The sequence below is a fragment of the Pezoporus flaviventris genome, unplaced genomic scaffold (assembly GCF_033815535.1).
Source record: "Pezoporus flaviventris isolate CSIRO_AGI_PZ_B2104156 unplaced genomic scaffold, CSIRO_AGI_Pfla_v1 ptg000037l, whole genome shotgun sequence".
NCBI classification, from domain to species: Eukaryota; Metazoa; Chordata; class Aves; order Psittaciformes; family Psittacidae; genus Pezoporus; species Pezoporus flaviventris.
In genome coordinates this window covers 17,384,011-17,400,823 of record NW_026892585.1, presented here as the reverse complement: position 1 = coordinate 17,400,823, position 16,813 = coordinate 17,384,011, and the positions used below count along the sequence as shown (strand labels likewise).

The following is a 16,813-nucleotide window of genomic DNA, read 5'->3' as shown; positions in this document are numbered from 1 at the left end:
ATGTTCTCTTGATTATTGTTTCTACCAACTTCTTTTACAACTTGTGCATTATTAAATGGTTTAATCTTGGATAGGAGGAAATCTTCTCCTCCTGTCCAAAAGCACTACTTGGACAGTACAAGTAACTTGCTGTTACTTCTAGTGCTGTATTGGTGGCACCTTGTAGACTTGTGCTAGTACACAGAACACAAGTGTGACAGTAAGACAAGAAGAAAACTTCAGAGTATTTTTTTTTTTGTTTGGTTGTTGTTTTTTTTTTGTTTGGTTGTTTGTTTCTTTTTTTTAAGGTTCTCTTCATTGAACTGGCAATGGAGAGAGAAATAAAATCTGTTATTATAGAAACATAGAATGGTTTGTGTTGGAAGGGACCTTAGAGATCATTTTGTTCTAACCCCCTGCCATGGGCAGGGACACCTTCCACTAGACCAGATTGCCTAAACCCCCATCCAACCTGTCCTTAAACACTGCCAGGGATGGGGCAGCTTCAGGTTCTCTGGGCAACAGGTTCACTTCAGCAACAAGTTTCTCACCACCTCTTAGTAAATAATTCTTACTGTGAAAGATGAGCTTCCAGAAGCTCCTCTCTAGTGTTTTTATCCTTTGGATAAAAAGAGGATACTTTGTAAGAAGTTAATGTTAGAGTACTTGATTCTTTTGGTCTTTTTGCTCCATATTTTATTCTTTGATAAAGACGTCATGATTTGATGAAGGGTTTAATTAAGACATATGTAATCTTATTGCGATCCCTCTCCCACCCCATGATTCACCAATTTAATGCCTTTTATAGCAATCAGTCATAAACTGAACTCTCTTGCCAGTCTTTTGGAAGCAAGGAGCACAGTCCTTTTGCCTAGCACACTGCCATTTGTAGATCTGTTCTGCTAGCCAGTACCTTCAAGCCTCCCCCTTAAATGTTCAGTTGGTTCTTTTATTAATGGTGAGGTTTGTTGCAATGTGGTGAAGGTGCACTTTTAGAAAAGGGACAGGAATGGAGAAATACTTTAATCTTTAAAGAGGGGCTTAAGCTCTAATTAGCTGGATCGTTTGGCTTCTGCCAGTCTGTGCTACTGCATAATTTTTCATTAGCTAGCCTGAGGTTTTCCAAGGATAGTGGTATGCAGAAACGTACAGGCTTCAGATTTTTGTTGAAATTCTTACTGCTTCCTTTAACTGCTCTCCTTTGGACAGCCATAAGCATAGATTTATTTGTTATTTCTTCTTTAAAGTTCAAGATTTTTCCCCCCCACCTGCAGAGAGTGAGTGTTCAGTCAAGTCTAGAAAATGCCAGTGCTGTGGAGTAATTGTCTTTAGAAATAACTTATTTTATTTTATTCTATTTATTCTATTTTCAATTTATTTTTTTTTTTAGAACTGGCCACTTGAAAGGTCTTTAGAAAAATATTAATCCACTTTGTAGGAATTGTGAAAGATTGGCTGATCAGTAAGATCTCTACAATCCAAGTTTTAGGCTGCTAGGCTTACTTTTAGATTTTGCTGTTTTACAAAATAAGGACACTAGTGAATAAGAAGATTCATGTTTCAAGCATGCTTTGTAATAGCATAATAGAAGTAAGGTCTTCAGTTTTGCTAAGTAGCTGAAATGTATGTATTTTTCCTGTTGTAGGGTTGTGTCTAAGACTACTCTTGTTTTACAGCAAATGTATGTATACCTATAGGCAGAGCTTGTGCAAAGTCTGTTAATTCCATGTGTGCAGTTAGTAGTACCTCTGAAAGTTGCAGAAAGCTTTAAGGAAGGTCTTGAATTCAGCTGCCTCATGTTTTTTAAGTATAAGGCATGCGACACTATATCCATTTTATAAACAAACTTACTGTCAGGTAATTAGCTAATAGGGAGAGTGAAGAGGAATGTCAAAGTTTCTAGATGCAGCCTTTGACATATTCAGAATTATTACTTTCTTCTTTAAAACCTGTGAAAACTGCCAACACTTCAGTTATCATTGGGTTGGGGGTATTCTTGCTACAGTTTTCCTTCCCTTGTGTTTTATAAAACTAGCTAAGCAGGTCTGCTATAAAGGAATCTGGCAGACAATGCTATCAGCTAGTTTGTGGCAGAGCCTTAAACACGGGAATTCAGTCAATACTGGAAGTTGTTTTAAGCATGATCTTTTTGGCTCAACCTACCAGACAACCCTGCAGCTAACTCATCAACATAATCCCTTCATGTCAGCAGATTCCCAAGACCCTGAACAATGGGGCTTTTCATTATGGTCTGCTCTCTGTGTGACAACTTTCCAACTTTCTCAAAAGTTTGTTCATGTCTTGCATTGTAATTTTGCAGTTTCAGATGCTGATCAGCGCTTTTCCTCGTTGTAGTGATCCGTCTAGTAAGCTTGTTTGTGGAGATCTGCTCCCTTAACCATAAACAGGGGCTTTTTTTTGAGTTTCTCTACTAAAAGTAAGTGTGTTCTTTTTTTCCCCAGTTGTGGATTTTAAGAGTTTTTCATGTGTTTGTGAGGATTCAGGCTGTATTCATGTGTATTAAGACAGGTCACAAAATCTAATCAGAACAGCTTGCACTATTAGTTTTAAGTAAAGCCTTCTATCTTGTTTTTAAGGTAGACTTTACTGACTAGATTTCTCTTGTTCTCTGGTAACCTGCTGCTTGCTGTGGTTTTCTTTCTTCTTTGGAAGTCCTGAGTGGGTGACCTTTTGTTAGCTGAATTTTCCAGGTCATTTTTTTAATTTTTTTTTTCTTTTAGATCAACCTCACTTTCTTCTGATTTGACCTTTTATCCATGATTTGAAAATAGTCATGGTTGCTTGTTTCAGTGTACAGCTGTAAAAGGTTTTCTAACTTAATATCGTGCAACTTATGGAGGAGTGGAAGTGGGGAAATAGAAAGGATGGTCTACAACAAAGTCTATCAAATTGTGGAATATGGAAAATTTTTCTAATATGTTGGTATCAAACACTCTTCTGAGCTTAAAGTCAGCCCTCTGCGGGGCTGTTATACCTGAGTGGTTTTGGTTGTTTGGCTGTTACTTTTTTTTTTTTTTTTTTAAGGATACCCTACCATCTCTTGCTGAGGTTTTTCAGAAGAGCAGGAAGATTTTTTTGCTGTGTGTTGGTCTGAGCACTGATACAGAACTTGAAGCTAACTGAGGGATCTCTATCCGATACTGCTAGATAGATACAAAGCTTGGAAAGCAGACTTTGAGTGTTTTAAAGCTGGCTTTATATTACCTGGAGGTATCTTAATTCTGGTATTTGTAACTAAATCACCAGGCATCATGCTAGTGCCACAATTTAATTCTGGTATACTGATTCCTTGTTATGCCAGCTGTTAGGGTTATTTGTATTAAATCGGGGGGTAAGAAGTTCAGAACCTGATAACAGAAACCAAGCAGCAGCCTAATCTGTTGAGAATTTACTCCTTGGGGAGCCTCCAGATTAGATTGACAGTGCCACTCTTACAGTCAAGTTACTGCAGCTGCGACCTTGAATGGGGCACCCCTGCTATGATACCTCCATGGGTAAGTGCTGCCTGGCAGGAAACGTTGATGAAACAGCAGTGTTTGTGCCCATGATGAAAATTTTCATTTATATAGATAAAAAAGGTTGTAGTCTAACAAGTTACAGTGCTGAGAGAGTTTAGGTACCTGCTTGGTCTTGCCGCTCAGTTGAGACCCAATAACTCGCTGTGTAGACAGCCTGTGTCATGACCAAGGCAGATGTCTTGCATCAAGCCACCTTGTTTGAACTAACCCTTAGATTTTGCACAGAGATAGAAGAGAGGCACTATACAGGCAGACAGCAACTAATAAAAGTGGTTTCTGCCTTCAACAGAGTATGTTGCTTGGCTAATGGGGGCTTTTTCTCTATTCTGCTCCACTGCAGGTGGCTGGTCTTTAAACTAATGTGTTTGACTTTGCTTTGTAACACAGTGCATGAGTCGGCAGCAGTTCAGAGGTAGAAACCGTAATCTCTTGGATGTTTCTGCCCTCCCAAAGACTCTGTTTTCTTTACTGCAGGAGTACTGCTGCTTTGCTCCTTTACTGCTACCAAAGCAAAACTGGTTAACTTGAACTATTTTTTTTTTTCTTGCTCTCTTTATTTTTTAAATTGGAACAAAGAGGAAGAGGAGGAAGAGTGCTGGTATTGTCTGGGGCAAAAAAAATTGCTGTCTTCACCCAAACTATTCACTTATGGCAAAACAGATGTGTGAGCAGGCATTTCAAAGTACCCAAGCAAAGAAATCAGTCCTAGGATACCTGAGAGTTCCAGGGATATCTCTGTGGTGGGCTGTTTGTAGCTTCTTTGACATCTGTTTCTTAATGTTTTAAACCATTGAATTGATAAGCTTCATCCCTATTTCAGTTTTAACTTTTGCTCATCACCCAGATATGTAACATAAAGAACAAGAGGTGAATTGACTGCTAAATCAACTCTGACTCTGTCTTCAGTGAGTATTCTCAACCTTGGGTGCCTTGCTGCACTTTGTGGCATTTTATTTCCTTAAAGATTTTCGTATTTAATTTTGCTGACCATATTTCTATACCATGGCTCCCCTGCCTGAGACTCTTTGATGGCTTGATAGAGTAGGTTAGAGTAGGTCAGAGTAGTTCTGCTTTTGGACAGGAGAACTGTTTGGCTTTTTCTAGCTTCTCCAATTGTTTTCTAGAATAAAATCTATCATCCTTACTCTTCAGGATAAATGACACTGCTAGAGATTGGAGGCATACAGATTCAAATTTTGCAGTTATCGATGAACAGAAACAGCAAGGAACAATATGCAAATATAAAAGTTCACATAAAGTGTGCTAGGTTCTTCATAAAAAAAGGAAAAACTGTTCTTAATTCAAAGAATGGGTTTTGTTCTGTGTTTCTATACCTAGTAAATGCCGCTGCTGTTTATATCTGGCTACAACATGAGGATGCAAATACTAGCATAGCATGTGTTTTTGAAAGCTATATACCTGAGGATTCATCCTGCCACTGAGAGACTTCTGTTCACCATTTTGGTTTGACTACGTGACCTCTAGAACTAGGGCTGACTACTTGAGATGTACTCAGCCTAGATGTATCCTCATGTATCGGTGTCCCCTCCACTGCAGCACAGCAGTTTTGCTGCTAGTTTTATGGTACCATAGCTGTGCTTAATAGGTGTTGTAAAGTCATCCAGGTGTCTTCCACTGTGTACTTGGTACTGGTTAAGTGCATAAGCAAGCAGTGCTAAGAGCATCAACTAGCCACTAGCATTGCGTGCTACTGGTTGCATATTTTTCTTTTCAGAGAATGATCATTCCCTGTCCTTTTAGCTGTATTGAATTTTTTTCCTGTAAATAAGCAGCAACAGAATTGTCTGTAAAACTCATTCTGTGAGGCACATCCACAGGGATGTGGGGCTTTATTGAACAACCATGTTTTATCTTTCCAGTTCCTTATTTCACTATGGTGGGAGGGCACATGTAGCCCATGTCACCTCTGGAGTTGCCTCTGTAGACAGATCCCGCCAGGCTGTCAGTCTTGATGGCAATGGAGGCAGAAGGCTGGCAGACTGCCTTGTCACATTTTTGCCATGTTAAAAACAGCCACAGTGCAACTTCTTCAGTTACTGTAATAGTAAAGATATTTTGCTGTTTTCTAATATGTGCTGTGATACAGCAGTGCTTGAAGTGGCTAAGCAAAGAGTTAATGACAAATTAAAGTCTGGATCTGATGAGAGTGGTGTGGAGGAATCTCCTCTGGAATCTAGAATTTTGTGGCCCTTCTTCAAAGACTTTTTCTTTCTAAAGCATTCCCTGACTATTGCCTTTGTTATCCAGGGCTGAAGCCTGTGTGATTTCACTGATATTTCATAATGACCTGACTGACAGTGCTAGGAGTTAGGCTTCTGCAGTTTGGGTACAGTAGAAGCTGCACAATAGTTTCTTTTCATTAATGGAAGAAGAAATCTCTTGTGCTTATAACTGTTGTGTCTGGTTTTGGAATACCTCCAATGTATGCGTATGCCTTGGCTAGGGTGGGAGATCAGTGGTGCCTTGTACTATACTTAGAACTGCCTTCATAAGATTCTTTTCTTGATATACTGTAAGTGAAATAAAAAGTTTTCAGCGTGCTCAGTTCTCTTTAAAGTCATTGGCTTGTTCTCTTGTATGTGAAGTCTCTGTTTGTTGCTTTGAAATTTCCTGATGGGAATTTATTGTTACAGGGCATCATGCCAGTTATGCTGCTTTCAGGGTTGGGGTCCTAGAAAATGAATGGAGCCTGACACCACTCACTCACAGCCATTACCACCAAATGTATGAGTATTCTTCTGGTTTAGCATTCATACTCAAAGAAAAATGTTAGTGTTAGGACATGCTGAGGCTGGATGCTTCAAGAATTTTAAAGACAGGGTTGGCAGCAAGCAGAATCACAGCAGGACCTTATGTCCATTTTATTTGTCATTGCCTAGTTTGACACTGCTCTCGGCAGAACAGGATGCTGTGCTGTTGTGCTGGAGGGATTTGCCAGGTCAGTGGGGTGCAGGAGAGGACAGGGAGGTTGTCCTTTGTGCTTGCTTCTGAAATCTTGTCATCATCTGAGCTCTAAAGATCTAGTGGCCAAGGAGGTCTTTTGGTGGATAGTGCTGTCTTTCCCCACTATTTCCTTCCATGTTTGCTTCCCTGTATGCTGTTATAAGCATATGTTCTGATTTCTGTGGAATAGCAATGGTTTATTGTGCTGCGAATGCAGTGACTGGCTTTGGTTGAGCTACCTTTGCAATTGATGTGTCTTGGCTACAGGTGGGTAGTTAAGTTCCTCTGTTTCCTCCATGAAGATATTATTTTATCTGGAAGTTTATGATGTTATTTTAAGGGGGGGAAAGTGGGTGGAGTTGCAGAGTGGGAGGTTTGTTAAAATGAATAATCTATTGTCACATCTGGACCCTAGTTTTTTGATAAGCTCATACCTGTTAGCATATATGAACCAAATGCCTGCCTTAATACATTGGTCCTATTGACTGCCTACTTTTCTGCTTACTGGATTAATTAGTTCTAATGGGAAGGTAAAATCTTATCAAGGTTTTTTCAGCAATAACCATGGCAAAGGATTGTTGAATAAGAGTCAAGACAATGGTAGTTCTACAGAACCTGTCAGCTGCTATCAGACTGGAATGTTTTTCTGTTATTTAGGTCTTCTAATGCAGTTTATGTAAGTGAGGCCTGAACATTGTGTACATAAGCTAATGTATGGAAGCTGGAAATAATATGAAGATCTGGTCCATGTTTGCTTATCACTGGATTGGGGAACGTAAAGAAGCAGTTTAGAAGGTGACAGCTCTATTCTGAGGTAGAGAGGCCTCTGAATGGTTTCTGGCATATGATTATGTAGTTACAAAGCAAAAGCACTTTTTCCCCAGAATGCTCTGGATCCTTCAAGCAGGAGCAAACAATTTCCTCTTTCCCCTTTCTTGACTGCTACCATTGACAATAAAATCTCTATCATGAATAGCAGTTTTGGAAATGTTTGGCTCTGGAATGAGGCCCCAAGTAATCAGCAGTTGGTAGCAAGGGTAGCCAGAATGTTTTGCAGGGAAGAGTCATTCAGCATTTTTTTTAGCCTAACAATCACTTTTTCAGTGTGTTTTCATCATTTTTTTTTTTTTTTTTTTCTTCTGGAAGATCAAAACAGCAGCATAAGCAGGCTTGTATAATAGGGCTATTCAGCTAGAGAATGCTATGCAACTGGGGGTTTATGGAGTACTAACATCTCTTCTTTACTGTGCCTTGGTTTTTGCTTTCTGCTGGAATGTGGGGAAGATTCATGTCCTGAATGGCTCCAGCTAGCTGACCACCTGTGATGAGATGTAGGGAGTCTAGTGCTGTGCAGGTACTGGTGTCTGCCTGGCTGCAGCCCTGCCTCCTGATAGCTGCTCTGGTCACATCTTCACATGTAGTGTGGGAAGGTGCTTGGTCCAGCCCTTTTTCTTGCTGCTGCAGCTCCAATTTTGCATGTCCAGGAAATACAGTTATTCTCTCTTCAGTCACACACACATGGCTTATCCAAACAGCTCTGACAAAACTCAGTATGTCAAAAAATGTGATTTGCTTGCTGACAGCTCAGATGGAGAAGGGGGAGTCCTGATAAGAAATGTCTGCTCTAGTGTGGCTGGGTTAGCAAATGAAGCAGAGGGTGAACTGTGTAATGTATTTTATTAGTCGGATCATAGCTCCTGGCCAGTGCCAGTTGCACCTCAGTAGATGAAGAATCTGCCTCTACACAATCATAGTGTTACTGTATAAGCGATTTGGTCAAACAGCTTGGTCAAATATTAGGGATTTTCTCCAGCAAATACAGCAGGTATTTATATAAGTCCCTGCTGGGGTCTTACTGCCTAAGGCGAAATCAAAATCAAGCACACAGCAGAAAGGAAAAGGGAAGCATGTCCCCATTCTATTTTTAATGCCTTTGAGTGAAAGAATTCCCCACCTTTCTTTTTTTAAATCGTGTCCTCTGAAAAGTCATCCTCCTGTTTCACCTGTAATTTGCTTTATAAAAAGGTGACAATTTGACCTGTTTGCACACAATTACTAATGAAGGTGGCAAGCTCATTTCTAGTGTCCTTCTTGCTTGGTTAGAGTGAAGGATTCTACAAATGCCATATCTGATCAAAGGTGATCTGTTACACATTTTAATTGTATGCTAGCCTAACTATTACTGTGAAAATCATTGCCCAAGATTAGAGGCTGAAGGTGATAAGGCTGTGTAATCCCCAGTGGGGGAAAGACAGATTAGGGAAAAACAATAGCTTCTCATTGCTAATAATCTTGGACTGATTCCTTTGGCTTTAGATTCCAATGTATTCAGTATGTGTTTTCATGGCAAACAACCCCTAGTCCACTAGTCCCGTCTGCTCATCCTGCTTCCTGTGATACCTCTGACCAAATATTCTTCCAGAAAAATGTTGCAGATTACTTCCTGCAAGGAAGATGCTACAACAGGAATGCTGACCACTAAGAGTGTCTCATAAATAACACAGACAGCTTCAGCTTCCTCAAAAGAAAATTGTGTGGAGTTTGGTCCTTGAAGAACGCAATGTGACCTCAGTAATAAAATGTAAAACCCATTTTTTTGGCTTGTACAAGCCAATGATCCAATGATGGCTCACACTCTCTTCCATGCTGTCTGGGGAAACAGTGCTTGTTTTTAAGTCCAAAAGCAAGGGAAAGGTAAATATATTTGAAGGATAACATAATTTATTTCTTCCTTGCAGTTTCAATGACTTCAGCCTTCCTTTGTATTTTTAACGTTGAATACATTCACAGAACTCTGATCACATTTAAACTAGCAGAAACATCAGCTTTAAGCAAAAACAATGCCTGTGTTTTATTTCCTCTGACTGCTTATCAAAGCATTCCACTGAATCTTTTCAAGTCTTGATTTCCATCCCCACCCTCTTTTCTACTGGCAGTCTCAGTCTTGGGGGCAGCTGCAGGGGAGGCAGCAAGGAAGAGAGGGAAGCCTTCTGATGTACTTTATCCAGTTACCATTGTTATACTGTGTACTTAATAACATACTAGAGATTGTGCTGAGGTGAGATGGTATAATGGTTTGATGTTGTTGCTATGTACAAGCGTGATCTGTGCTTCTTTACTGTTAACAGTATAGTGTGTCTACCTCTGCTTTCCGCTGATTTTAGCATTTGTGTTCTGCTTGACTCTTTGAAGCCTGCAGCTATCAAGAGAGATGTATTTTTCCAGACTTTTGCAATATAAGCCTGTAAAGGTTCAAATCTGACAGTTAAATGTTGCTTAAAAAATTCCCTGCTCATACATAAGACATGGACTTTTTAAAACAATGTGCCCTGTCTGTATACAGAAGTTTTGTGTTACTTCAGTCACAGCATTAGATAGACTGCTTGCAACTGGTTTGCTTTTTCTCTTCCTGCTCTCTCTGCAGTGCACATATATTGAGATTGAGCAGGTGCCGAAGACTCACGCTGTTGTGCTGAGCAGACCCTCCTGGCTCTGGGGGGCAGAGATGGGAGCGAACGAGCATGGAGTCTGTGTAGCTAATGAAGCCGTCATAACCAGAGAACCAGCTTCTGAATCTGAAGCCTTGCTTGGAATGGATCTTGTCAGGTGGGTGGCTTACCAAGCTGTGACCAGCCTTTCAAACACCAAGGATTAGATGATAAAGATATTAGATAACAGCTTTGTGACAATGATATCCGGAGATTTTAAAATGGTGTAAGCACACCTGTCTAGGCAGAGCTTCAGACACAGCTGAGTTAACACTTAGAACACTTGGAATCTGAATTTGGCTCCCAAATATGTAGTAGTCTAATGGAGGTTCACTAAACCTACCTTGTCTATGTACCTTATAGTCTAGAAGTGGCTGTTCTGACAAGCTAAGAGATATGATTCCATTGTTAGTAAAGAGCGGCTAACTGATTTGTGAAATCGGATTGCTGGTGTGTCCTTCATTCTCCCTTCATTCAACAGCCTACTCTGACCTAAAAAGCTTATCCTGGGCTTATAGCCAACTGTAGGCATAAACAGGCGACTATGTCTCACTTCAGCTCATGCATTCCAATGTAAACCATTGCCCTTTTATAAATGCTGGCAAACTCCTGTAAGTCTCTTTATTGAAGGCTGGCTGCCTAAAAGGCTTGTGTTGCACTGTAAGCCTCAACCTGCATGCTGATCTTGTAGTGAGAGAATTTCTTGTAGGAGAGTTGGGTGGGAGAAGAAAGCTGAAAATGAAAGAACAAGAGAAAAGGGGTCAGACAATACAAAGAGAAAGGGATCAAACACTTGGTTGAAGATAGGACAGTGAATCATGAAATCAGATTCTACAACTCACAGTTATAAAGCAGGTATGTTTATTACGGCGCCGGGTGCAAGGGGGATTGCTCCTCCTAACTTGCACGCCGAGGGGTTAAGCAAGCTGATATTTATTACACACAAACATGCATATTCATTAGGTTCCCAAGAGTTCTGTGGGATATTACAATTAGTTTAGGTACTCATTATCATAAGTCTCCTCCCTTTTGATGCTTGTGCGCTGCCCTCCAATGGTCGATGGTCATGGGCAGGGGTCTTCAAGATGAAGTAAGTAGTCTTCCTCATGTGGGCAGGGGTCTTCAAGATGAAGTAAGCAGTCTTCCTCAGGGTGCACTTTTCACCTTTGGCACAGTGGGATGCCCCAGTAATGACAAATTAGCTGCAAGTTTCTGATAGCTGGCAAAGATTTAAAATGGTGCAACCTTCATCTACAAAATTTATTGCCTCTCAAGCTAGCAGATGTTTGGGAGTCACTGTCTCCAAACTAACTGATAATTAGAAGGATGCTAAGAAGTGCTTCACTTATTATAAAAGGAAACAATTCACTCTTGTTAGTAGACTACTTAATTCTGTTATCACACCACAGACTTACAACTCAAACATTGTTCTCTATCTTAGACCCAAGTTAAAAGTATCTTAACCCTATGTTTTCCAGGCACTTGCTTTCCTTATATCAACAGGACAACTGCTTGTTTAAGTGAATCAGTATTAGACCCAGTGGTCCTGCTGACATTTGCCTTAGGGTATTTGATGAGTGGGCTGAACCAATTTCAGGTTAATGCTCATTTTTCTTGAAACTAGTGAAAGATGAAGGAGGCTCTGGATGACTGGACAAGGTTAAATGTTGTGGATATGCTTAATAGGGTTAAAAAGACTTGTGGTTATAGACAGGTTATAAACCAGTGGTTATTAACCACTGTTCCTGAAGGGGAGAAAAAACACTTAAATATCAGTGAGTTGATAAATATGCTGTAATAATTGTTAGTCAAGAAAAATCCTGTTGGACCATTCTGCTTTATTCCTGCTATAGGTTAAAAAATTTTATGAGTAGAGGATAGGAAATAGATACCTGACTTTTAAGAGGGCATTAAAACCTTAGAAGGTATTCTCATAAGCAAGCTGGGATGCATGAGTTACAAGAAATTGTCATTAGATATATAGCTGCCTGAAACTGTAATTGTAGATGTTCTTTAATGCTGTCTCTGCAGAAATACAGTCTCTGGTTCCAGCTACCATTAACTAAGAAGACTATGAGCCAGTTGGAGAGAATGCAGTGGAAATGGGAAATATGATCTAAGATCTATAGGATCTGGCCAGTGTGAAAATCATGTGGAAATTTGGGTTATGCTTTTTCTCTAACTCTGTATTATAGAAGGAATCTGCAAAGAAGCTGAACCTCAGAGGGCTAATTGCAGTGATGAGTTTAATTTCATGAAGGGAGAGTCGGGGTCTCTTAAGAAAATATCTGACAAGCTTTTGTCAAAAAGAAGATATGTTAGGTGACTTTCCAAGCTCCACCTTTATTTTTGCCCTCCCAATACCATTCTTTTGAAACTTTAACACAGCATTACTTTAGATGCAGAGTTCTGCTTATTTTTGTCATAGTTATTGCAGTCTCAAAATACTTTTTAACATTCAAATGTATAGGTTGTCCAGCATCTCTAGGTTTATCCACCTAGCAAATCAGGAGATCTCAAAATAAGGAGAAACTGCTAATAAACTATGAATGAACATCATGTGTCGATATTACATTCCCTCTATTCCTTTTTATCTGCAGATGAAATGGTCTGTAGCTTGCATGCAGGGTGTGCTTCAGGCAAGGAGAACTAGAGATATGTTGCAGACTACCATCTGCTGCTTGTTCCAGCCAAAGTGATTCTTTTTCTTACTGTGAAGACTTGGCCAGTTGCATTAAGCTTATCTGTTTTGGATCACCTCATAGAATAGAGAGCCATCAAGTACAAAATCAGTCATATCACCTGCAATGAAGCAGTTGGCACCAGCTCTGCCTCTTTACCTGAGAACAGGCTAATTCTGTCACTCAGGATTTACTGGAATAAAAATAAAGCCTAATTAAGAAATGCACATCTCTGCTGGCCAAATTTTTCTCACACCTATGTATGTGTTTGACTTCTGTATCTATGTCAGACCTTAGTGAAGGATGAAGATTGATATTCTGTGTGTGCATATATGACTAGCTGTTAGCTAAAGAAACATAAAAATTTATACTCTGAAACATGTTCTTCAGAGTTGTCAACCCAGGAATGTCATCCAAGTAATAGAATGAAATTTTGCTGGACTGCTCAGGCTCCCCTAAGAGTTTGTGTTTTCTTAACATGATTATTCTTTTTCTCTAGGGGAGTCTTCCTCTCTCTTGAACTGATCTGGAATTGTCACTTTTCAGTTAGGATTTAAAATCCAGCCAATATGGGCAAAGGCTGTAGGTGGGTGTTAGGAGAGCACATGGCATTGAACAGATCAGAGGCATCTTTCAGCAGGGTAGTATAGTTCTGAAGTCAGCTTGTGTTGTTGTTGAAATAGGAAATTGAAAATTCATCTTGCAAGTTCATAGGCAAAAGGATTTTTTTTTCAGTAAAGGTCACGATGCACATCAGTAAAGATGTATTTCACGAAGTTTTTAGCTTGTTTAGCAACTGAACTCCTGGCTTAATAACTGAAAAGTGTGTTACCCTGAACACTGATGTATCTGAGGATTAAGACCCATTGGTGTACAGTTTTGCTTATGCTGGTACAGTTAGAACAGGACAACATTATCATACAAAAAGCATATATGAAGAAAGCTGTAAAATACACCCTTATTTTTGTATTATTGACTTAATTTTTAATCCCTGTGTGTTTGTATTATTTCTTAGTTCCTCTCATTGCTGGTACAGCCACTTTTTCAGAGCCGCACAGACTCTCTTGGCAAGGAGTCAAGAATGCTCTTTAAAATTGTATTAATTTGTTTACCGATTTTGTTCCTTAGAGACATCAGAACTGAATAAAGTGGAATGTCATCATCATGTATGTTACTGCATTGGGAAAGTTGGCATCTCTAACTGATAAATTAAGAAGCTTAAGATAATGTTTTGACAGTGTGATAGCATATTGGAGGTACTGAGGCAATGGATTGCACGAAGTCACTGAAATTTTCTTAATGAATAATTCAAGCTGTCATCTGGGGGTAAAATTACTTAAAATTTTCTTCCAGCTCACCTTGAAGGGTACTTTGAAATGTGGTGTAGTGGGAGGGCGATGCTGCAGTTACCCAGGACACCAATGCAGAGATAAGTGGCAAGACCTACGTTTTTGTGGAGATGAGCTGTGTGGTTGTTGTGTAGGATGGTTTTTTTTTTTGCTGTCCTTTGTGACTGATAGGAGCACCCAAACAAAAGCAGAGTCTAGGCCTTTGTTAAATGGAAGTAGATGTAACATTGGAGCCATTTGCAAAAAAAAAATACCTGAAAGATTTCTTCAGCCTGAATATCTGCTGTAGTTTTGACAGAGAAAGGTAGACCATAGCCGTCTCAGAGGAATAATGTCAGGGAGACATTATTAAAAGTTACGACGTTATGCCTCTTGGCAGGTTTGGATCTAATTATAGCCTGATGCTTTTGGTCATAAACTGGGGAGAAGGGAGAAGGGAGCAGATTATCAATGAACCTAGTGACTATATGGTCGCTAAGGTAGTTGTCAGCCCATTCGTTTACCTGTGGCAGTGACAGCTGTTTGAATTGCTCTTGGGGAATAAATCAGACATGCTTTTGGACTGGCTTTTAAATGATTTCTGTGTGACATGCTAGGACTGGGAACTCTGTATTGCTCTGAAAAAAGTGATTGCACCAGTGATGGAAAGAATGGAGGAATAACAAGAATGTATAGGAACTAAAAATGGAGACAAAAATACAGAACAAGTTTCAGCTAATATAAGAAACAAGACAAGAAGGAACAATGATAAATGCAAAGTAAGATGATGAGGGGGGAGAAACTGTCACTGTAAGTTAGGGCCTAAAATTCTAGTTGGCTCTCCTTTGTCATGAAGTGATAAATAGATGCTGCTGAGAGAGATGAAAACACTGCTTTCAATAACTTAACCTAAACAAAGGTTAATAGTGGCCAGCTATTTAACAAAGCAGGCCCAGTGCAGAGATCAGATAGAAAAGTGTTTAGATCAGCAAATTTTATCCAAGTTATCAGGAGCTGATTTGTGTACTGTAGTTTTTAGGAAAGAAACAGTAGTGTCTTCTTGTCATGTGATTTCCAGGGAAATCATAGAATGGTTTGCATTGAAAGGGACCTTAAAGGGCTAGCATAGCACTTACATTTAAAAAGGTGAATTTCTTGGAGCTATCCATCAGTCAAAATGACTTTGTCCACAGAGCTATTAGATAAACAAAGCAGAAAATATTAAGGTGCCATAACCAACAGGGAGAAATGTTGGACTGATCCAGGTAATTGTCCTAAAGGACGGAGGCATGGATATTCTGTTGCTTGAAATAATGCATTTCCTCATTAGCAGTAATTACATTTTGAAGTGGAATTGTTTGCAGGTCTGATTTAGCCTTTTCTAGTTACTGCTTTCATTGATTGACTTGGTTAGGGCTGTAAATTATATCTAGGGATTATTTCATCCAATTTATTCAAGTCAGGATATAGTAATTCCCTATAGCTTTGTAGAGCCTATTGTTCTTCAGCTTTCTTTTCTCTAAAATACCCTTGATTTGCTCAAACTTCCTTTAAAAATCGTGTTCTTTTAGACATATGGTTAATTTTAGTTCAGATGGAAGCCGTATCTGGTGTTAAATGATTTGGTTTTTATTTGGGAAGCCTCTGCAGGAACCCTGAAGTATGACTGTGCAAAAATGCTTCTGTCTACAGTGTGCAATATGCATCCAAGGATAACGTACATCTAGCTTTGATGGCCAAATGAATATTGGAGCATTGGGAAAGAGAAGTTGTACAGAGATTGTAATACTGAATACCTCTTCCATTTTTTGATCTCTGGTAATATTAATTTGCAGTTCCCCACTCTCTGTACAGCTAAGTAAGCTTGCATACAGCTGTTACTTTAAAAAGACCTTTGCAAATTATCCTTTAAATTTATTCTGCCTGGGGCAGGGATAAATAGAGCATTGCATGTTTACAGCATGGGTGAGGTCATTGGTTGGTAGTTGAATTCTTTAAAAACTAAAAACCAGCTACGGCAGGCATCAGAATGAAGAAGCAGTGTAGAAAATAGAGGCTTGAAACAGATTATATCGTCTAATATGTCATCCTGTAATTCCAGTAACTCATTAAAGCAGGAATTCTTACACTAGGCATGCCTGACACTTCAGTATTTTTAAACCAGATCAATGCTGATGTTTAAAATCAATAACTTATGGAGACCTCACTGCTGTATGTCTGTCTGAATCAGTTTTTCCTTTTTCTTACAGACTTGGCCTAGAAAGAGGAGCAACAGCTAAAGAAGCATTGGATGTAATAGTTGCTCTGTTGGAAGAGCATGGACAAGGTGGAAATTATTATGAAGATGGGAGCTCATGTCATACTTTCCAAAGTGCATTTTTGATTGTGGACAGAAATGAAGCCTGGATACTGGAGACTTCTGGAAAGTACTGGGCAGCAGAAAAAATCACAGGTCAGTATCACTCAAAGCAAACCTTCCTTATTATAAAGAGCTGTGAGAATTGTTTCGGAAGAATTGGTCCTATAAAGTCAGAGTTTAAGTAAGTGACCAGTTTATGCAAGTGTTTGATTAAATAATTAATTTTAACCTCCTGTATTTGTGCTATTCCTTTTTTTCTTTTTTGTTTTTTTTGTTTTAATGTTGATTTGTATTGGCTGATGTAACTTAGCATTTTCTGTGAAGCTGGAGATTGTTACCTGTATACCTCAGCTATGTAATAATCATGCTTAGATTTTTGCCTTCAGTAAGTGTTGTATTTTCCTAGATTTATTTACTGTTTGGAATGTGTCACATGTCTTTCTGATCCAGTTAATGCCCAAATTGGTACTTAAAA

The 16,813-nt window shown here is 39.3% G+C and overlaps 2 protein-coding genes across 4 annotated transcripts in view; one reads left to right on the top strand and one right to left on the bottom strand.

Annotated features, from left to right (window-relative positions):
- The window catches only part of WIPF3 (WAS/WASL interacting protein family member 3), a 303,238-nt gene that overhangs the window by 248,611 nt on the left and 37,814 nt on the right, over nt 1-16,813 (bottom strand). The gene's annotated exons all lie outside the window — the stretch shown is intronic.
- SCRN1 (secernin 1) overlaps nt 1-16,813 on the top strand; it is a 37,444-nt gene that overhangs the window by 11,456 nt on the left and 9,175 nt on the right. Inside the window, exons 3-4 of the mRNA XM_061464887.1 lie at nt 9,907-10,088; nt 16,229-16,431. Coding sequence (XP_061320871.1) covers nt 9,907-10,088; nt 16,229-16,431 — 385 coding nt within the window. The remainder of the gene's footprint in view (nt 1-9,906; nt 10,089-16,228; nt 16,432-16,813) is intronic.